The 19,734-nt window shown below is 46.1% G+C and overlaps 1 protein-coding gene across 3 annotated transcripts in view; it reads left to right on the top strand.

The window, feature by feature from the left end:
* PAPPA2 (pappalysin 2) overlaps nucleotides 1-19,734 on the top strand; it is a 133,318-nt gene that overhangs the window by 90,330 nt on the left and 23,254 nt on the right. For all 3 annotated transcript variants that reach the window (XM_077332507.1, XM_077332508.1, XM_077332505.1), the window contains 3 exons: nucleotides 8,969-9,137; nucleotides 10,358-10,490; nucleotides 13,320-13,429. In XM_077332507.1, coding sequence (XP_077188622.1) covers nucleotides 8,969-9,137; nucleotides 10,358-10,490; nucleotides 13,320-13,429 — 412 coding nt within the window. The remainder of the gene's footprint in view (nucleotides 1-8,968; nucleotides 9,138-10,357; nucleotides 10,491-13,319; nucleotides 13,430-19,734) is intronic.

The raw sequence follows: 19,734 nt of genomic DNA, 5'->3' as shown, positions 1-19,734 counted from the left end.
TTGTTTGCCTGAGAAGCAAGAAAGCTATTTGAGAGGTCCTCTGGTATCCTGACCTGGGTTCAGTGGCACGGCTGTTAGTCCCTCTGAGAATGTTGACACCATAAAAAAACTTCTTTTGTACAGATGAGAGACCCAGCTTTGCTATTTTGAAATCCATTTTATAAATACTTGCCACTTCCCGTGCCCAGGTTTTGTAAAAGAAGCAAGTAGATCCAGTTGCACATTCTTTGGTCATTTTTGCTTTATTTATTTCTTGGGAAGGAATTTGTGTGTTGTTCGGAGTCTTTGGTCATCAACATGTAGGGCTCATGAAAACAGTAGCTCGTGAATGGATGAAAGTTCATGAGGATGTTTTCTGTTCTTATTTGCCTTTTCTGCAAGTATTTGTATAACTTAAACTAGCCTATTCTGCACATTTTATGAAAAACAAGCCCTACCAATATCAGTAGAATCATAGAATCATAGAGTTGGAAGGGACTTCATGGGTCATCTAGTCCAACCCCCTGCACTGTGCAGGACAATCACATCCCTATCACTCATCCACTGTAACCTGCCACCCTCTTGAATCTTCACAGAATCAGCCTCTCTGTCAAATCCAGACTCTGTTTAAAAATTTCCAAAGATGGAGAACCCACCACCTCCCGAGGAAGCCTGTTCCACTGAGAAACTGCTCTAACTGTCAGGATCTTCTTCCGGATGTTTAGATGGAATTTCTTTACTGTTTTACACCCCCAGCAAGCTGGGTACTCATTTTACTGACTTCGGAAGGCTGAGTCAACCTTGAGCCAGCTGCTGGGATTGAACTCCCAACCTCATGGGCAGACAGCTTCAGACAGCATTTCTGCTGCTTAACACTCTGTGCCACAAGAGGCTCAGATCTTGGGGTACTTGTGGACTAATATGAGCAGACAGTGCGATGTGGGGGTAAAGAAGGCAAATGCAGTCTTGGGCTGTATCAACAGAGGCATCACGTCAAAATCACAAGGTATCATAGTTCTGCTGGATACCGTATTGGTCAGACGACACCTGTGTGCAGTTCTGGAGGCCTCACTTCAAAAAGGATGTGGATAAAATTGAGGGGGTGCAGAGGAGAGCAACGAAGATGATCCGGGGCCTGGGTACCAAATCCTATGAGGAAAGATTGGGAGACTTGGGAATGTTCAGCCTGGAGGCGGTTGAGAGGGGACATGATTGCTGTCTTTAAGGACAGGTTGGAAAGGTTGTGGAGTAAGGCAGGGAATTGTTCTTGTTGGCAGCAGAGGATAGGACAAACAGCAATGGGTTTAAAGTACATGTAGAACAGTACTGGCTAGATGTCAGGAATTTTTGTTTCACAGAAGTTCAGCAGTAGATCGGTGGTGATGAACTCCCCCTTGCTGGCAGTCCTCAAGCAGCGGTTGGACAGATACTTATCATGGTTGCTCTACGCTGATCTTGCATTGAGCAGAGGGTTGGACTAGATGGCCTGTATGAAGAAGAAGAAGAAGAAGAAGAGTTGGTTCTTATATGCCGCTTTTCTCTACCCGAAGGAGGCTCAAAGCGGCTTACAGTTGCCTTTCCTTTTCTCTCCCCACAACAGACACCCTGTGAGGTGGGTGAGGCTGAGAGAGCCCTGATATCACTGCCCGGTCAGAACAGTTTTATCAGTGCCATGGCGAGCCCAAGGTCACCCAGCTGGTTGCATGTAGGGGAGCGCAGAATCGAACCCGGCATGCCAGATTAGAAGTCCACACTCCTAACCACTACACCAAACTGGCTCTCTTCCAACGCTGTGATTCTAGGATCTTTATGTCGTCTGCTGACAACCCATAATCATGTTCAAAATAAAGCATGCCAGCCAATTAAGGATTGGTCTGGGGAGCGTGTCTCTGCGTACGTGATTGGTTTGGGCAGCGGTTGAGGATTGGCTAGGGGAGAGCGATTGGATGGGGTAGTGGTTGGGGGAGGGTGCCCGTGTGTGCTCCCACGCACAGTGATGAGAGAGACAGCGAGAGAGTGCCCACAGGCAGTTCAGTCGCATTTTGTCTGCAGCTCTTCCTTTCTCTTAAAACCCTCCCCCCATCCTCCCCTCCTCCTTCTCAGTGAGACTGGTAAGGATGTCCGATCCCTCCCTGGCCCCACTTCCTCCAGCAAGGCCCATATTATCCAAACAGAGGAGAAGACTGAAGTGAGATCATAAAAAAGAGGTCGAATGTGGGGAAGAGAAATGGAAACGATCTGCAGGTTGGGAACTGGAAGCGCTTCAGAAAGGCCACCGCGGGTGAATGAGGATAGAGAGGGGATGACCAAGAGTGTAGAGCTTGGCTACTTGCCATCCGACATTAACTGGAAATGTATACAGCCCTGTTAATATTTGTGCACTAAATGAATTCCAGAGCGTATGCCAAGGAAACCTAGGTTCCCCCCTGCTCTTTTTTCCCCCTCTTTCGCCCTGTAAACTAAAAAAAAAAAAAGTGTTCCCACTAAATTCTGAAGACCATCTTCATGCATTTCTGTGTTTGTTTTTTTTGCAAAATAAACTTGCTTGGTTGGCATGCTTTATTTTGAATATGATTTTGGGTTGCCAGCTCACAACACACAGATCCTGTTGATCCCTTTCAGCGTTGCACAACAGAGGGATGGGGCTCATCCGCTGCTCTGTGTCTTCTCCTCTTCATTTTTACTCCCCAGTTTTATGCCAATAAAAGTTGTTTATTATTATTATTATTACTACTGCTACTACTACTACTACTACTACTACTCCCCAGTAGAGAAAGTCTAAACGCATCCGTTTCAGTGCGAACAGTTTCTAATTTTCCCCCTGCAAAACAAATAGGAAACCGGGAGATAAGGCGCAGGTGAGCAAGCTGCGAAAGGGCGTGTGTAGCCGTAGAGTGAAGAAATTAATTCATCGTTAATTAAGAGCTGTGCGTCTTCGGAAAGAAGAAGCTGATTGATTCTTAATGGATCGTGCCTTGAAAGGCCAGCAGCAGCTCTCTTGGATCACAAGTTAAAACGAATACACTCCGGTATGCCAGCCCACGGTAAGATTATGTCTTCTAGTCCGGTGGTCCCCAACCACCGGGCCGCGGCCCAGTGCCGGGCCGTAAAGGCCCTTGCACCGGGGAGCGGCTCCCTCTCCCCGCCCCCCCCCCCCGCCGCAGTAAGAAACTTCCCAGGCCGCAATCAAAAGCAGCTGATTAGCTTGCGGCCCGGCAAGCTTCTTTTTTTGGGGGGGGGGGGAGAGGGAAGCAGGGCTGCACATGCGTATTTGCAAACGCGCATGCATGGCATGTGTAACCAGGCGATCACCCTCCCCGCCGCTGTCGGTCCGCACTGTTCTAGTCAACTATACAGTTCCTCCAACATGAGGCCATTTCTGCTTGCGGAAGAAGGCATGGGCGATTCCCCCTGCCCTGGCAGGTCTCCTTCCACTTTGCCACCTTTGCTGTTCTCTAAACACAAACATTTCGGAAGACAAAGAGGTCTTCAACAGCAGCAGAAGAGTATTCCGTGCTGGTGGGTGTCCTGCTCCCTTGGGCTTGTACTCTGTAAACTACTTAATCCTGGTTATTTATTCAGCCCCAGGCCTGCCATTAAATAGGGGAAAGTTACTTTGCTCCAAAGCAATGATAGCTCTTGAGGAGTTCCCCGGTTCTTTCAAGGAAGAATAGAAAGTGTGTGTCCATCATCCCCCGTCTTGCACCCCACGTTTTTCCTATTTGCGAGTGAACACAAGAGACAAAGATGCCCCAGTAACCGGTTTTGTTTTCATCCAGTTTACCAGTAAATACCTCTCCTCCTCTTTCCTGCTTGGACTCCTGGAATCTCCTGTTACTGGCATATAATATGAGCGTTGGGGCTAATTTATTGCTGTCTGTCTTGGCACCCCAGCCTGGCCGCTGCGAAGAGTCAGTGCTCCCCTCCCCACCGTAGGGATCATGAGGCTGTCAAGATTGACGTGAAGGCCCGGACATCAAAAGCGCCTCTCATAGGGCCTCATATGCCTTTTTCTGGCTTCCCAATCCCACCCTTTAAATGTTGGAGGTGTTTTTCCTTCTTCTCCTCCTTTATAAACCTCTCGGTTTTGTTTTGTTTTGGCTCTTCTGTTAATCCTAAATAAATGTCAGTTTGGTAGGATCTGAAGAAATAGGAATGGCTGAGTGACAAAAGGAGGTTTCGTGCACCCCCCCTCCCATTTCCCCCATCCTGGTGCCTCTCAGTAAACTGGCAGCTTAGCTGGCCAGGAGAGCTGCTGTTTAACTCCCCCTCCTCCTTCTGTTTCAGGGTTAGGTGAGGACAAGCTTGTTTTTCAGGCACCTGAGGGTTTCACTCGAGAGCATTCTTGCTCCCTGTAGCATGGAAGTGAAGAACTCCATGGGGTGGTGGCTCTTGCTTTCAATTGCTGGGCCTTAAACGCACAAGGTGTTTTCAGATGTGCTCCTTGCCCATGCAAAATACACAATCTGCTGCCTAACTGACTTACCAAATGATGGCTGGGGTTGCTAGTTGTGGGACAACAACCAGTTGCTGGTGTCAAATAAAGTGTGAGTCCTGTTTCATTTTGGGCATAAGCTCCCGGGTGCATGGAAAAGTTAACGATGCAACATTTGGGTATAAATCAGATTTATTTATTTTGAGAAATAGAGGCAATGCTTTTTCTTTTTTAGTCTGACTCAAAAGAAGAAGAGTCGGTTCTTACATGATGCTTTTCTCGACCAGAAAGAATATCAAAGTGTCTTACAATTGCCTTCCCTTCCTCTCCCCACAGCAGGCACTGGATGAGAATGAGAGAGCCCTGATATTATTGCTCTGTGAGAACAGCAGCATCAGGGCTGTGATGAGCCCAAAGTCACCCAGCTGGCTGCTTGTGGAGGAGTGGGGAATTAAGCCCAGCTTGCCAGATTAGAAGCCGCCGCTCTTAACCACTAAACCAGGCTGGCTTTAGTGACATAGTTACGACATTTAAAAGTGCAGCCCTTAGGCTAACTTAGACCACAATAAGCCTGCTGGTTTTACTGGACTTTGAAGAGTATAATTCTGCTTGGGATGACATTGTTAAGTTTTTTCTGCTGGCACAATTATGGATAGACTCCACTAAAGGTAGAGAGGGGGAAGTTAAAAACTGCTGTACTATATACCGCCTTGGGGGGTGTCTCTCTTAATTTTTGTCATTGGAAGACAAATGAAAAAATAAGGCTTAAGGCAGAAAACAGAACTTTTAATCAAAAGGGAAGCAAGTGTGTCATTTAGACCAGGGGTAGTCAACCTGTGGTCCTCCAGATGTTCATGAACTACAATTCCCAGGAATTGTAGTTCATGAACATCTGGAGGACCACAGGTTGACTACCCCTGATTTAGACCAACACAGTCCCTGATCACAATAAAGCCAGCAGAATATTTGCAGATTTCTTTGAACATTATAATACTGAAAATGCAAAAGAAATGCATACTTTCTTGTGGTGGTTTACATGATGTTGTTTTTATACTATTGAAGACATTAGTCACATTTGAGCAATAAATAGATGCTTGAAAATGCATCCTGTATGTCTGCAGAACAATACACACAAATATTTATATTCAAATGTTGCAGAGAGTGTCTTCCATAAAAATGTTCACACTAGACATTTGGAATGAGTTAAACCTGGTCTTAAAAAGCAGTTCATTTATACCAAAAAAAGAACGTATTTTGCAGGAGTCTCCCTCCCCCCTCATCCCCCTCCCCAGTTTTTCCACCAGAATAAACTGGAAAAGTCCTTGGTGGTGGTGGGGGAAGCTTTCCCCCATGAATAATTATTAGCTCCAAGCCTTCAGAACCGAAAGAAATAGTAGGGGCATCTGACTACAGTCAGTGAAGGAGAAAAGAGCTTTTGTCTGCCAAGCAGGAATGACAGAGTGCTACAGTTTTGGAACTTGATGTTACCGAGAGCCAGTGCTGTTTAATGGTTAAGAGTGGCAGCCTCTATTCTGGGGAACTGGCTTGATTCTCTATCCCTTCTCCCCATGCAGCCAGCTGGGTGAGCTTTGGCTTGTCACAGCTTTCTCAGAGCTCTCTCAGCCTCACCCACCTCACAGGCTGTCTGCTGTGGAAGGAGGAAGGCTAGGCAGTTGTAAGCTGCTTTGAGACTCCTTTGGGTAGTAAAAAGTGGGATGCAAAAAAACAGCTTTTCTTCTTCTAAGGCAGCCTTTCTCAACTCTTTAACTGTGGAGAAACCCTCAACGGCTGGCCAGTGTTCCCTGGGGCTGCAGATTCTGCCTGTCCCTTCAGCACTTGGGTAGTTAGTTGCTAAGGAGGGAGAAGGTACACAGAGCGGAACAACAGACAGATAAACAGGCTGTAGACCACCTCCAGCACTCTCTGCCTGTTTCTGCAGGGGGAGCTTGTGGGTTCTCAGGGGTGGGACTGGCGTCTTTTCTCAGCTCAGCCACAGTTCTTGAAGGGAGGCCATGTAAGTTTGTTGGAACAAACACAAACAGAGGTCTCCAGGCTCCTTCAAGAATGAAGATGTAATCTCAACATATGCTTTTGTGAACTCAGGCCCACTGCATGAGATGCATATAGTCAGCGATTCCCAGCCAGGGTTCTAGGGGTTCCATGAGAGCTCCTCCAGTGTTACGTAGCCTTTCCCGGTCGTTTGGATGGCCACCAACATCTCGAGACCTCACTGGAGCCCACTTCCCCTGTTGTGCTACCGATTGATCGGTTGGCTGGCTGGCCGCTGCATCTTAATTCTGTGCCCACTTCTCAGAGGAAGAAGAAGAAGAAGAGTTGGTTCTTATATGCCGCTTTTCTCGACCCAAAGGAGTCTCAAAGTGGCTTACAATCGCCTGCCCTTCCTCTCCCCACAACAGGCACCCCGTGAGGTGCTGAGAGAGCCCTGATGTCTTATTGCTGTGTGAGAACAGCACTATCGGGGCTGTGATGAGCACTCCACATGGCTACATGTGGAGGAGCGGGGAATCAAACCCGGCTCACCAGATTTTAACGATTGCACCAAGCTGAGCATATCACCATTACCAGGGCTCCTTAAAACCTGGAAAATATTTCAGAGGTACCTTCATGGTCAAAAGACTAAAAAAGGCTGCATATAGTGCATTCTAATGCAGTGGGCTCCAGTTCCTGAAATTGTACAGAATCATAGAATCATAGAATCATAGAGTTGGAAGGGGCCATACAGGTCATCTAGTCCAACCCCCTGCTCAACGCAGGATCAGCCCAAAGCATCCTAAAGCATCCAAGAAAAGTATGTATCCAACCTATGCTGGGATAAAACCTTATTCAGTCTCGAAGATACTACAACAAGCTCATTTGTGCATTATCCGAGGGAAGCTGTGCTGTCTTCAGCCGTTTTGGACAGAGCAACAGTGCCAGCCAGTGGTTGCTCCTGCATTCCGAGGGGAACTGTTTCAAATGCATGCCTGCATAGTCCCTTTAACTAAGTTAATGTACTTTTTGAGGCTGGGTTCCCGCCACCCCCACCTTTATGAAGCTCCTTTCATGCGGCTCTCAGCTCCCCCGCCCATGCCCTGATTCCCATCATCCTGGCACAGTGATGCCTTCTCTTTACCAGGGATAGATTGACACGTTGGACAGCGTTCAGAGAAAAGGCAGAGGAACGATAAGAGAATTTGCGAGGATCCACTCATCCTCTGAGAAGTCCTTTTGCAGGAATCCAGCTTGCATGTATGCCTTGGTGGTCAGGAGCACAAAGGGAGATTGTCAGAACAACCGGCCGTGAGCTTTCACGAGTATTTGGCTAAATTTTAAAGGGCTGTGCGTCCTCAAGCAGGGAAGGAAGGAAATCAGAAATGTTTCCTTACGAGAATACGATATCTGCAAGAAGCACAAGATTTATGCAAGTGAGTCACCGGCACTTCCTGACCAACAGCTTTTGGCTGTAAACAGTGTCGCTCCATGCTAAGGAAAACCCTAGGCCCAAGTGGTTCAGATTGTAGAATCATAGAATCATAGAGTTGGAAGGGGCCATGCAGGCCATCTAGTCCAACCCCCTGCTCAACGCAGGATCAGCCCAAAGCATCCTAAAGCAATTGTGCACCAACCCTCCCCCCCCCCTCCCCAATAAAATATCCTGAACTCTTGGACCTACAGGCGTTAAGAAAGTTGTGTAAATTTGGACTGTCTCTTAATACTCTTATTCTGATTTTTAATAACTTTTTGTGTTTTGCAGTCTGGCTTTACAAGGCACGGGGAAGGGGAAGGAACTGTGCTAGCGATGCTTGTAAATGTTCCAAAATTAAAGGCTTAACGCTTTAGTGCCCTGAGTGATTAAAACACTCCTGTACATACATGCACCCCACACACACACACACACATACACAATTCTTTACCTCCATTCACTCCCCATTCCATAAGTAGTGCCAACATCAGCTATTTGCTGGTCATCTCGGGCCCCCGGGACATTCGCCTGGCATCAACCAGGGCCAGGGCTTTTTTGGCCCTGGCCCTGACCCTGGCATGGTGGACCGAGCTCCCGGAAGACCTAAGGGCCCTGCCAGAGTTATCAGCTTTCTGCAGGGCCTGCAAGACAGAGCTCTTCTGCCAGGTGTATGGCTGAGGCCGGGCTGAGATCCTGGAGTTACCATCAGCGGATCCCCTAGACCTAGTGAGATCAGGATGCTCGCTCCTAAGGAAAGAGCTCCTGACTGCAGCTGGACAGGGGAGGGGAGATGGGGAGTTAACTCCCATGAATTGCCATCTTTTAATGTGTTGGGGGGGGGGGGTTACGAGTTGGGTTGTTTTATTCTTTTATTGTAAACTGCTGTGAGTCTCTGAGAGCGGTGGTATATAAGTTAATATATAAATAAATATTCAATCCGTACACCTGGGGACTGGCATCCCTAAGCCAGTTGTGGACTCCGATTTTATCATTCTTCAACAAGGCTCTTTTTCTCTTTCATCCCCTTGGAGCCCTCCTGATGGAGTGATGTGACCCGTCTTCCTTGTCTTTCCTCAAATCTTTCCCCCCAGAAAGTTCCTGAATATTCACTGCCTGGAAAGTGGCTACTGGGAGGAAGGCAGCTGCGTCCCCGTGCTGTGCAAGCCGCCCCCACCCGTCTTCGAAGGGATGTACAATTGCACCAATGGATTTCAGCTCGACAGCCAGTGTGTCCTGAGCTGCAGCCCGCAGAGTAAGAGGGTAAGGGCCGCTGACCAGTCTGAGCTGTTCTGAAAGTTCAAGGCTCCTCTAGAAACAGTGCTTCTCCACCTTCCTAAGGCGACAACCCCTTAATACAGTTCCTCATGTTGGGGTGACCCCCAGCCATAGAATTATGCAAGGGTTCTTTCACAGAAATTAAACCAAAACTGACCAATGGTGTGAAGATCCATTGCTCATGACTGTATATAAATTGTTTTTTTTTCCCCAGGGTTTTCTCAGCTCAGTTCTGCCTCTTGTCCCACCATGCTGATCTCACTCTTTTCCGCAGCTCTAGATAGACAAATGCTGTATCTCGATCTACCCCGCAAGGCTGCTGTGTGGATGGCCCCTCCCAGCCAAGCTGCTTGCCCTACCACAACCCCTGTGAAAGGGTCGTTCAACTCCCAAAGGGGTCCCGACCCCCAGGTTGAGAACCATTGCTCTAGAACAGGGGTAGTCAACTTGTGGTCCTTCAGATGTTCATGGACTACAATTCCCATGAGCCCCTGCCAGCGAATGCTGGCAGGGGCTCATGGGAATTGTAGTCCATGAACATCTGGAGGACCACAGGTGTACCCCTGCTCTAGAATATCCCCTGAAAGAAGGGCTTAGCAACATGGGGCACTTTCTGCTTCCGTTCTGGCTGCCTGCTTTGTTGACCCACCTTGCTTTTTGTTGGTTTTGTTGTATAGTAAGCAGCCAGTGGCACTGCAGCAGTTGAAGGGGCAATGGTGCTGTTGCTTCACTTTCTCCTGCAAAGGGCGTAATCATAACCTGGACACCAGGTTTGTGGCTGTGGGGGCTGTTGAGCCACACTGGAGCTCTGTATTCTGAAATTCCGTATTCCAACCCAAAAACTTTACATATGTATGTAGAGTTCTATTCATAGTTAATACATTTAGAATGGGAAACCAGCTTTGCAGCAGTTCTTATAGCATCGGTTTTCTCTTCCCCGTCCGTTTAAGTCTGTAAACCAGGACCGTCCGTTGCCATGACCTGCGTCTCCTTCCCAAATCCAGTGCCGCAGCACCAATAAAAGTAGTCAAATCATTGGTAGGAGAAAAAAAAATCCATGCAGTACACTTGTGTCGTTTTTGCCAAGCCCGAGATTTGCTTTCCGGGTTGAATCAGAAAGCATTGCTTGTAGCGAATCCTGCTACAAAGATTGGGTTTGAATGCATTTTGTCTTCCTGAAGATTTCTGTTTCTCTTATGCTCCAGGTCCCGATCCTTTGCACTAAAGATGGCTTATGGACCGATGAATTTCAATTGTGTGACGATCTGCAGGGGGAATGTTCACCACCCCAGGAGCTGAATTCAGTAGAGTATAAGTGTGAGCAAGGCTACGGAATCGGTAAGAGTGCTGTCCTCTGATATACCCTTTCCTCTTGTCTCCCTCCACGCCCTTTTAAAATCCTTGGAAGAGAATTTTCCAGCTGAGGCCAAACTACTTCGGTTGTTCACCAAGAGGACTAGCTCAGTGGTCGATAATTATTGCTTTGATGGGACACTTCAGATTTCTTTCCTGCTTTCTGCTGCCCCAACAAGCTTTGTGCTATTTATTTGTGTGATGGCTTGTCGAAAGAAATGGAGTAAGTACCAGCTGAAGCTATCAAAGGGATCATATATGTATGCATATGATGGGTAGAAATTTGGAAACAAAGATCACCTGTTCTGAAAACCTTTAACTTTTATGCACTGAACACTCCCCAAAGGGACAATCTGGCTGGAAGTGGGCTTGCCCTATTGCCAGCACCCTGGCTATCCCACTTTCCCAAACTTACCCTGCTGAAGAAAGAGAAGAAGATCTGACAGCCAGGAGGGAACGTTGCAGAAGATCCACATCTGAATAGGAGACCCCTGCTGCAAGCCGTCAATATCAACCCCCCTAAGTCCTGCCCAGCAAGTAGGGCTACCAAACCTGTAGTGGGGTCAGGGAATCCCCTGCCTCCAGGTCCCTTTGTCTGCCACTACTGGAAGAAAAATTAAAAAGCAAAGTAAGACTGTGTCTACTTACAAGAAACTCTTGCAATAGACTTCCTGGTGATTCTTAGAGCAACCTAGAAGTGACAAGTGGTATCTCTAGGAATCACCGGAAACGCTATGGAAAGAACATCTGCCTTTACCATCAAATTTTCAGAGATTCCTAGAGTTTCTCTTTGTTTTAAAAATGTTTTGAATAAATACAATCCTTTAATTTTATCTCTTTTCCACTTAGCTAGGATGACTGGAATGTGTTGGTGAGCATTTCCGTCTTTAAGCAAAAGGCTAATTGTGCCGTGGAATGGAACGGCAATAAACAGATTGCGGAACCTCTGTTCTGGATTATTAATTCGCATGCAAAGGTTACTGAACAGTGCAGAGGTTTTGGACTGTATATTTTGAGTGCAGTTTGGCAGCCTCCTCTCTGGTTTGCCCTTTAAAAATTATCCGGAGGGTAAGCTTTAGAGCAATTAATATCTTTGCATATTGGGAAGCCAAGTCCAGCACTATGTGATTTGCAAAGGGACTTTCAGGCCAGAAAGGGCAATTATCATCCTTCAGTCTGACTCTCTGTGGTTTTTGAACCACAGGAATTGTGAGGGTTTGTCGCTGAAATGCCAAGCATTAACAATTGTACCACCACGGACATCAGCAAGCATATAACGGGTGCATTCCAACCAAAATTAAATGCCTTGAAGTCCACTTCATTTCACTGGGAAAATTAAGCTCTTGCCTGACTCCTTCCGATTGAAAATAGCAGGGCAATAATGCTTAAAGTTTTTCTCCTTGGACCCCATGTTGGATCAAATACAGTGTATGATTTCCTTGCTTCCTCCTGTCCCCCACCCCACAGCGTTGAGGGGTAGGCTTTAGGCTGCAGCAGAAGGGGGGAAACAAGAAAGTCACATTCCATGAGCAGAAACCATTATATCCATCGAAAAAGGTCCATGGGGTCCATGCCTGTATTTGTTGATGCATGTTTAATCTGTTCCAAGATTTGTATAAATCTGACCGTAAACGAAAAAACAAATTAGGTTCAGCTCCAGGTGACAGCATCAGAAATGTCCAGTGGTTAATCTAGACCAGCATCCTGTGTCCTTTATTTCCCTAGAAGGCCTGCAGGCAGTATCGATAGGCCAACGCCTTCTCATGTAATCTGGCATGCCAGGTTCGATTCTGCACTCCCCCACATGCAACCAGCTGGGTGACCTTGGGCTCGCCACGGCACTGATAAAACTGTTCTGACCGGGCAGTGATATCAGTGCTCTCTCAGCCTCACCTGCCCCACAAGGTGTCTGTTGTGGGGAGAGGAATGGGAAGGTGACTGTAAGCCGCTTTGAGCCTCCTTCGGGTAGGGAAAAGCGGCATATAAGAACCAACTCTTCTTCTTCTTCTTCATTGTTGCCCACCCCTGTCAACAACTGGTATTCAGAGGTTTATTGCTAGCTGCAAGGGGGGCAACAATGGGGGGGAGCTTTTGGCTTCTCCAACTCTGCTTCTGGGTATCTGGCTGCTGTAAAGAACCAGATAAACTATGCTACGCAAGAACTGGGAAGTCCTAGAAAAAGGGAGGGGTGGGGTCTTCCTGGGACTTCCCCCAGTTTCCCAGATAGAAAAATTTACTAATACTACTGCTACTGCTACTACTTAAAGCCCGCCCTTCCACGGGGGCTCAGAGCAGGTAACAACATTTTCTAAACAATAAAATAATTCGATAAAACATTGCAACATTAAAATCCACAATAAATTCCGTGATTAATTCCATAACTGCCTCCTTCTTATGATGGGAAGGTTGACAGAGGTCTAGATTTCAGGTTCTGAGGTAAGGTTGGTTGGTGTTTTGAACAGGGAGGCCAGAATTTCGACATCATTGTAGGCCTCAGCTGTAGGCCCAGTGGAACAGCTCTGTCTTGCAGGCCCTGCAGAGCTGTCCAAGGGCCCCAAGGGCCCTGAGCTCCCCAGGGAGAGTGTTCTAGCAGGCTTAGGCCAGGCCTGAAAAGGCCAGTTTGATATCTTTGGGGCTGGGGATCTTGAGCGCGAAATTGGGGGATTTTTGCAGAGCATGTGTGTGTGGTGCAGTGAACTCATTTGAAATGTTTCTTTTCTTATGAAATGTGTGAAATGTCTTCTGATCCTCAATTAGAACTCCAAACAGCTCTTTTTCAAAAACCTGTGCACTTTGTCTTTCTTTCCCATCCAGGCGCTGTATGTATCCCTTCCTGTCTAATTCCTTTAAGTGATCCTGTGACACTACCAGAAAACGTTACTATTGACAGCATGGACCACAAACTGCAACCAATCCAAATCCAGGTAAAGATAAAAATGTCTATAGCCATACTGACCATGATGGCATCTTTGTGGCTGCCACGAGAAGGTCAGCGCCATTTGAAAGAGATTTTTAAATGGGGTGAGGCCCTGATAATGATTGGGCCTGTAGGGCAGCACTTTCTCCCCCCGCCCCCCATGTCTTTTCTAGAGTTAAACAAAGAAAGGAGGCACCCACTCAAAAGAGCTGATGTCTCCAAAAATACTGAAATCACATTATATATGAAGAAATATAAAGATGACATCAATCATAAAGAAATTATACAAAGACCATATGCAAATGGCAGAATGTGAAAAACTGAACCTTTATAATTAACAACGAGCAACAAGGAATTACCTTGCAAAGAAAAGGGTGTGTGTGGCAACCATGATTACATACAACCTCTGATAGAGCAGTAAATTAAAAAAAAATAAACTTAAGAATTAAAACTAGTAACAGCAACTCTTGGAGTAAGAAGGCCTGATGACCATGGCAACCAGCTGGCAGCCAGCTTGTAATTCCCCAGTTTTGCTGGGTGCTTTTTCAAGGTGCTAGACTCTTCAAACTTAATCTAACGTCGTAGTAAAACCCTTCTCTCCGTCTCAATGGCTACAAAGCCATGGCTTTTGGTTAAGAACTCTTTAGGTGAAGGTTTTCCTGCTTGAATTTCTCAGGCATGGATGGATGAATAATCCCTTAATTTGTGGGTTTTTAAGGCTTTAGAATAATATATCCACTGAGTCTGATAGACGCAGTTTACTGTCATGTTAGATTAAGTCTGAAGGTACCTTGGTTTAGGATGCAAAAGGAGACGTTTCTTGCGTTAGGGCAGGGGTAGTCAACCTGTGGTCCTCCAGATGTCCATGGATTACAATTCCCATGAGCCCCTGCCAGCAAATGCTGGCAGGGGCTCATGGGAATTGTAGTCCATGGACATCTGGAGGACCACAGGTTGACTACCCCTGTGTTAGGGTCTTCAGATTAATTTTCCTCCCTATACCCTTCTTCTGTGTGCTAAGTCAGAGGGGCCAAGGTCCGGGAGGGGGGGGCAAGGGGAGGTTGGGATGTGGTGAGGCCCTGCAGGCCCCTCTAAGCAACTGAGTCTCCTTGTGACTCAGACTTCACGGGAAGGTTGTATAGCAATGACATCGTCTGTGATTGATTGCTGGCCCAAAACCACAACAACCTCCTTGTTCATTTGGTCATTCTGGATCCAGGCTTGAGGTGGAAACACATTTTTGAAAGGCTTCATCAAAAGTGAAATAGATCTCACTTTCTACCGGTGTTGAAGATTGTATGTCGAGCTGAAACACAGTGAAGTTTGTAGAGTGTTTCCTGATTGGTTGGGTTTCCCAGCAGACCAGTACAGACTGGATTTGCCCTTCCCAATGTAGTCCATAGGTCAGTCGGATTGGCTACAGATGTTTTATATCACCTTGACTTCCTTAAGGTCGTGCAGTTTTATGGAGAATACGTATGACATTGCCGTCTTCATTTTGGCTTGGTGTTTTCCCTGCCTTGCTGCAAACCTGATTTGGTACAATCTGTTTGAAAAGTTCAGAAAGAGCCTCGGATTACTGTGCAGCCTGCACGTTTCCTCATACCTAAGCAACGAAAAGGGCTAGAGAGTTCTTTAAAAAAAAGAAAGAAAGCTGAGAGCTGGTCGATTGAAGCACTAGATTGTTATAACATTATTGTGCTATAGTCATCTACCAGTTGCTGATTGGTGCCATGAAATCCCACAGAAGGTGTTAAAAAGGTAAAGGTATCCCCTGTGCAAGCACCGAGTCATGTCTGACCCTTGGGGTGACGCCCTCTAGCGTTTTCATGGCAGACTCAATACGGGGTGGTTTGCCAGTGCCTTCCCCAGTCATTACCGTTTACCCCCCAGCAAGCTGGGTACTCATTTTACCGACCTCGGAAGGATGGAAGGCTGAGTCAACCTTGAGCCGGCTGCTGGGATTGAACTCCCAGCCTCATGGGCAAAGCTTTCAGACGGCTGCCTTACCACTCTGCGCCACAAGAGGCTCTTCAAGGTGTTACAGTGGGGAAAGTGCAGCCACAGAGGACGGAGTCAAGAAACGTGCAGGGAAAAGTGATGTGTACATTCACCCACAGTGCATGCGTCTCTGCATCACAGCAGCAACGAGAGCCATGTGCAGGGCAGTGTGACGTTATTGGATCTCGTACAAGATCCCTGATTGCCTAGGATCACTGAAAAGGAATGACACAGGCAAAACCAAAAAAACCAAAAACACAAAAGCAGCAACAGAAGGATGAGTCACTGTGAACATTTGCAGTCACAAAGAGAGTAGGCATCTTCAGGGTCTTTTCTCAATTATGCTTTTGAGGCAAAAATCGACCTTGGGGAATATTTGAATGCAGCAAAGAGTGAAATCAAATGTGGCAAGACTTTTAACCTGGCCTTAGATTCCCTATTTTTCCCTGCTAAGTTTCTGTTGTCTTGAGATGATCTGTTCTTGATCTCCAGCTTTCCAATTCTGGTGCTAACGATGACCTTTAAAAACATCTTAAGTTCCTGTCTCCAATGGGATGGCTAAAATACCTCAAGGATTATGACTCTTTTGTTTCCCATAAATTGGGTCAGATGAGAAATTTATTTCTGAAGGATAAAATAGAAGCGTGTTGAAAGTTCTGGGAACAGGAGTAATCAAAGCAGGGAATACCAGCAGGAGCCAGAGTGCGTGTTCAAGATTGCCCAGCCCCTCCTAGGAACTGTCAGGAAATTGAAGTCATGCCTACAGGGTCTACCGTGCATAAGGTTAAGTCAAGCCTGTGGCAGATCACAAGAGACAGTTCAGCAAAGGGAGATGGGGATCAAGGCTCTCAAAGGCACATCAGGGTGGCACTCAATGGATGGGTGGGATGGAAGTAATAATTCTGAATTTGGAAAAAGGCTGTTCTCTAATTTAAGCTGTTCTACTGTAAGTTCTCTGTGGAATGCTCCTTTGTCCATGTTGGAAAGGGCAATGTCTGGTGTACAAAGAGAAGAAGACCTGCAGGGGCAGCAAGAAACCAGTTCAAGAGGATAATGAGGTTAGCACCTTCTGTCCTGTTAAGTGTAATTCATTTTCTGTTGCCAGATTGCTACTCTTAGGGCAATTTCTCTTTTCTTCTTAGAAGTGCCACACTCAGTCTTACCCTTTTTCTCAAAGAAGTAGCTAGGAACCTATCTCTGTCTTTTGTCTTTCCTATCATCTGTTAATTCCTAAATAAACCTTTAATCATAGAATTCTTTATCTATTCTTTAACCTGGTTGTGCACCATCACTGTGTTAATTACTTTGCCAATAGGGGTTATGGTGGCCCATGTTGAACACATATCTGATTAAAAGTAGAAAGATCACCAGAGGCTCTTGACACAAGAAGGTGAGAAGAAAGGAACAACAATAGAGACCTTCTGTGGTGCACAGCATGTTCACTTGATAGATAGGCTCAAGGAGAACAATTATCTAATTTGAAGAAAATGAATTAAGAGACATCTTGAAAATGATTATGGGATGTTATCCAGTATGCCCTACCAAGAGATGATGACTTTCTGAAACAGAACACTTGTGACTCAAACAATGAAAAGGCAAGAGGGGCCTTAATCAAGGGTTTAAGTGACAGAAATGTGTTAATAGTAATTCAGATGCCAACAGCCAAAACTGTGTGGTGTGAGCTGGAAGGGCTGCATCTAAATTACTTTCTTGAAGAGACACCTTTATCTACAAAAGAAGCATTTCAGTGTTAAGATGGAAGGGGGTAACTTATGTAATCATTTGGATGAGATGCTTGGATTGGCTACGTAGTTGAGAAGTTCAGGAAAGAAAATAGTCAGTCAAGATCTGATCAAGATCTAATAAGCCTTCCAGAATAATTTGAAAATATCATGTCTAAGAGTAATCTGTCTTTCACAGAAAATATAAATAGGCTGGAGAAAACATACAAAAACACACAATCTGAAAAATCCGACAATGAATTTGAATAAATGCTGATCAGAAGGCTTTGAATTCAAATAGCAAAGGTGGGATCATTTTTCACCTTTGTGGGAAGCCATGCCCCATTAAGAAGAATTCCATTACCTTTAAATTAAGGTAATTACCTTTCCCAGAGAAAGAAAAAGTGGAAACCCAAACAGCCACCATTAAAGAAATGCTTTATAAAGAAAAATCATACTTGCCTTCCACATGTGAAGACATAGCAAGAAAACCTGCAGAAGAAGCAGAAAAATGGAGAAGAGCCACTTCAATAAGAGCGCTCTTGAGCAGAGTAGCAGCAAGGAAGATGAGTGTTGAGCATCTGGACCTAAAGACTGCCTTTCTACATGGAGAAATAAAGGAAGATGTTTATAGGGAACAACCACCAAGATTTGAACAATCCAAAGTAATGCAACTCAGGCATAAACTGCAAAAGAGCATATATGGACTGAAACAGGCTGCAAAATCTTGAAATGAGAAACTTCAACAAATGCTAACCAAGGAAGGATTTGAGCTGGGCAAGGTGGAACAGTGCTTATACTTGAGAATCAAAGATAACAAAGGAGCTAAGTCCAGGAGCTAAGTCCCACAAGCACTCCTTTGGAAACAAACTACCTGAACCAGCAAGGAAGTAGTGGACTTCTGCAATACAGAGAAGCATTTGAAAGCCTAATGTACGTAAGCCCATTGATGTGTCCAGATATTACAACAGCTTTGGGCATATTATACGGAAAGATGGAATCGCCAAGCAAAAGGGACAGGAATGCAGTCGAAAGATTTGCAAAGAACATGCATGGCACTGCACATCTGAAACTCAACTTACCAACAAGCGACAGTCCCAGACTGGTGGGACACATGGATGCAGACTGGGCAAGAGATACTACGGAATGAAAGTCAACCAGAGGGCTTTTGTTCTTCTATGGCAGCATAGCAGTCACCTGCTGGAGCAGCAGAAAGCAAGACACTAGCTGTGTGTTCAGCTGAAGCTGAGCCTGCATCTGCAGCAGAAGTGTGCAGACAACTGAAATGGATACTGCAAGACTTTGGGGTAGAGGAACCCAAGCCAGGACAACTCTTTGAAGACAACCAAGGGTGCATAAAACTTGCAGGGGCAGAGAAAATCAGTTTAAGGACTTAACACGTGGGTGTGAAGTGTCACCTAGTAAGAAACATGCAAGAAGAAGGGCTTGTTGAGTTGGAATACTGTCCTACAGGTGAAATAATTGCAGATGTGTTCACCGAGTTACTCTCTCAAGGAAAGTTTGGAAGTCTACATAGGAGGGTGTATCTTGTGGACTCTGTACACTGGACTTGAGAAGGGGTATTGAGAAGGCAATGTCTGGTGTACAAAGAAGAGAAGAAGACCTTGCCAGGAGCAGCAAAAAGGATAGTGAGGATAGCTCATGCTCTCCTCTGTTAAGTATCTCCAGATTGCTTCTCCTAGGGCAATTTCTCCCTTCTCTGAAGAGCAACATTCAGGCCCATTCCGCACAAGGATCAATGTGGCAGATTGCTTGCAGAAAGAAATAACGGAATTTAAAATAGTGGAATTCGGCGTAACGCATACCTGCCTTTGTAGTGGAATCCAGTAGCGTTTCAATTGTTTCCCACAGGTTTCCGGTCTCGCCAAAAATCGCTAGAAAGGAAGCAATTTTTTCCGTGTTTTGTCCCGCCCTGGCCCTCAATCAAATGAACAGCCAATGGGCGGGTGTTATCATGCTCCAGAGAAGCCCCTTTCCCTTTAAGAACAGTTAAAAAAAAAAAAGGAAAACACACGTTGCAACGAATATGCCTTGATTCCTTGATTCCTTGCTTCCTCCTAATGTAGAGACCCATCTAGCTGGCGGCTGGTGTGAGAGCTGCCGATTCATCATTGCCCCACTTCCCCGAGTGAAAAGAAACCCCCCCCCCCATGCACGGGTGTGATTTTCGGCCAAAAATAAAGGGAACTTGCAAATGGGGCTGTGTTGTGCTTGGTGACTTGGGGGAGCTTTAAAGCAGCTCTGTGGAGGGACTGCAGCTGGAGAAGCCTCGCTGGGTGAATGAAGGCTCGCTGGCTTGTTGCTCTCCGCTTGCTCCGAGAAAAAAAATGGCGATCACTTCCTGGAAGTTCAGAGGAGAGAGCCAGGGGGAGGGACTTTGCTGAAACCGCAACAATGGGAATGCACAACGAATCGCTTTTTGCTGATCGGTTTCAGGAATGCGGCGGATTGTGTGTGACGTCATGCATAACTGCAAATTAGTAGCGTTTACAATTTGCCACATTCCTGCCACATTAAACTCGTGCGGAATGGCCCTCACTCTTACCCTCTCTCTCAACTCTCTCTCTCT

Source organism: Paroedura picta, chromosome 4 (assembly GCF_049243985.1).
Source record: "Paroedura picta isolate Pp20150507F chromosome 4, Ppicta_v3.0, whole genome shotgun sequence".
Classification (NCBI taxonomy): Eukaryota; Metazoa; Chordata; class Lepidosauria; order Squamata; family Gekkonidae; genus Paroedura; species Paroedura picta.
This window is presented reverse-complemented; position numbering and strand designations above follow the sequence as displayed.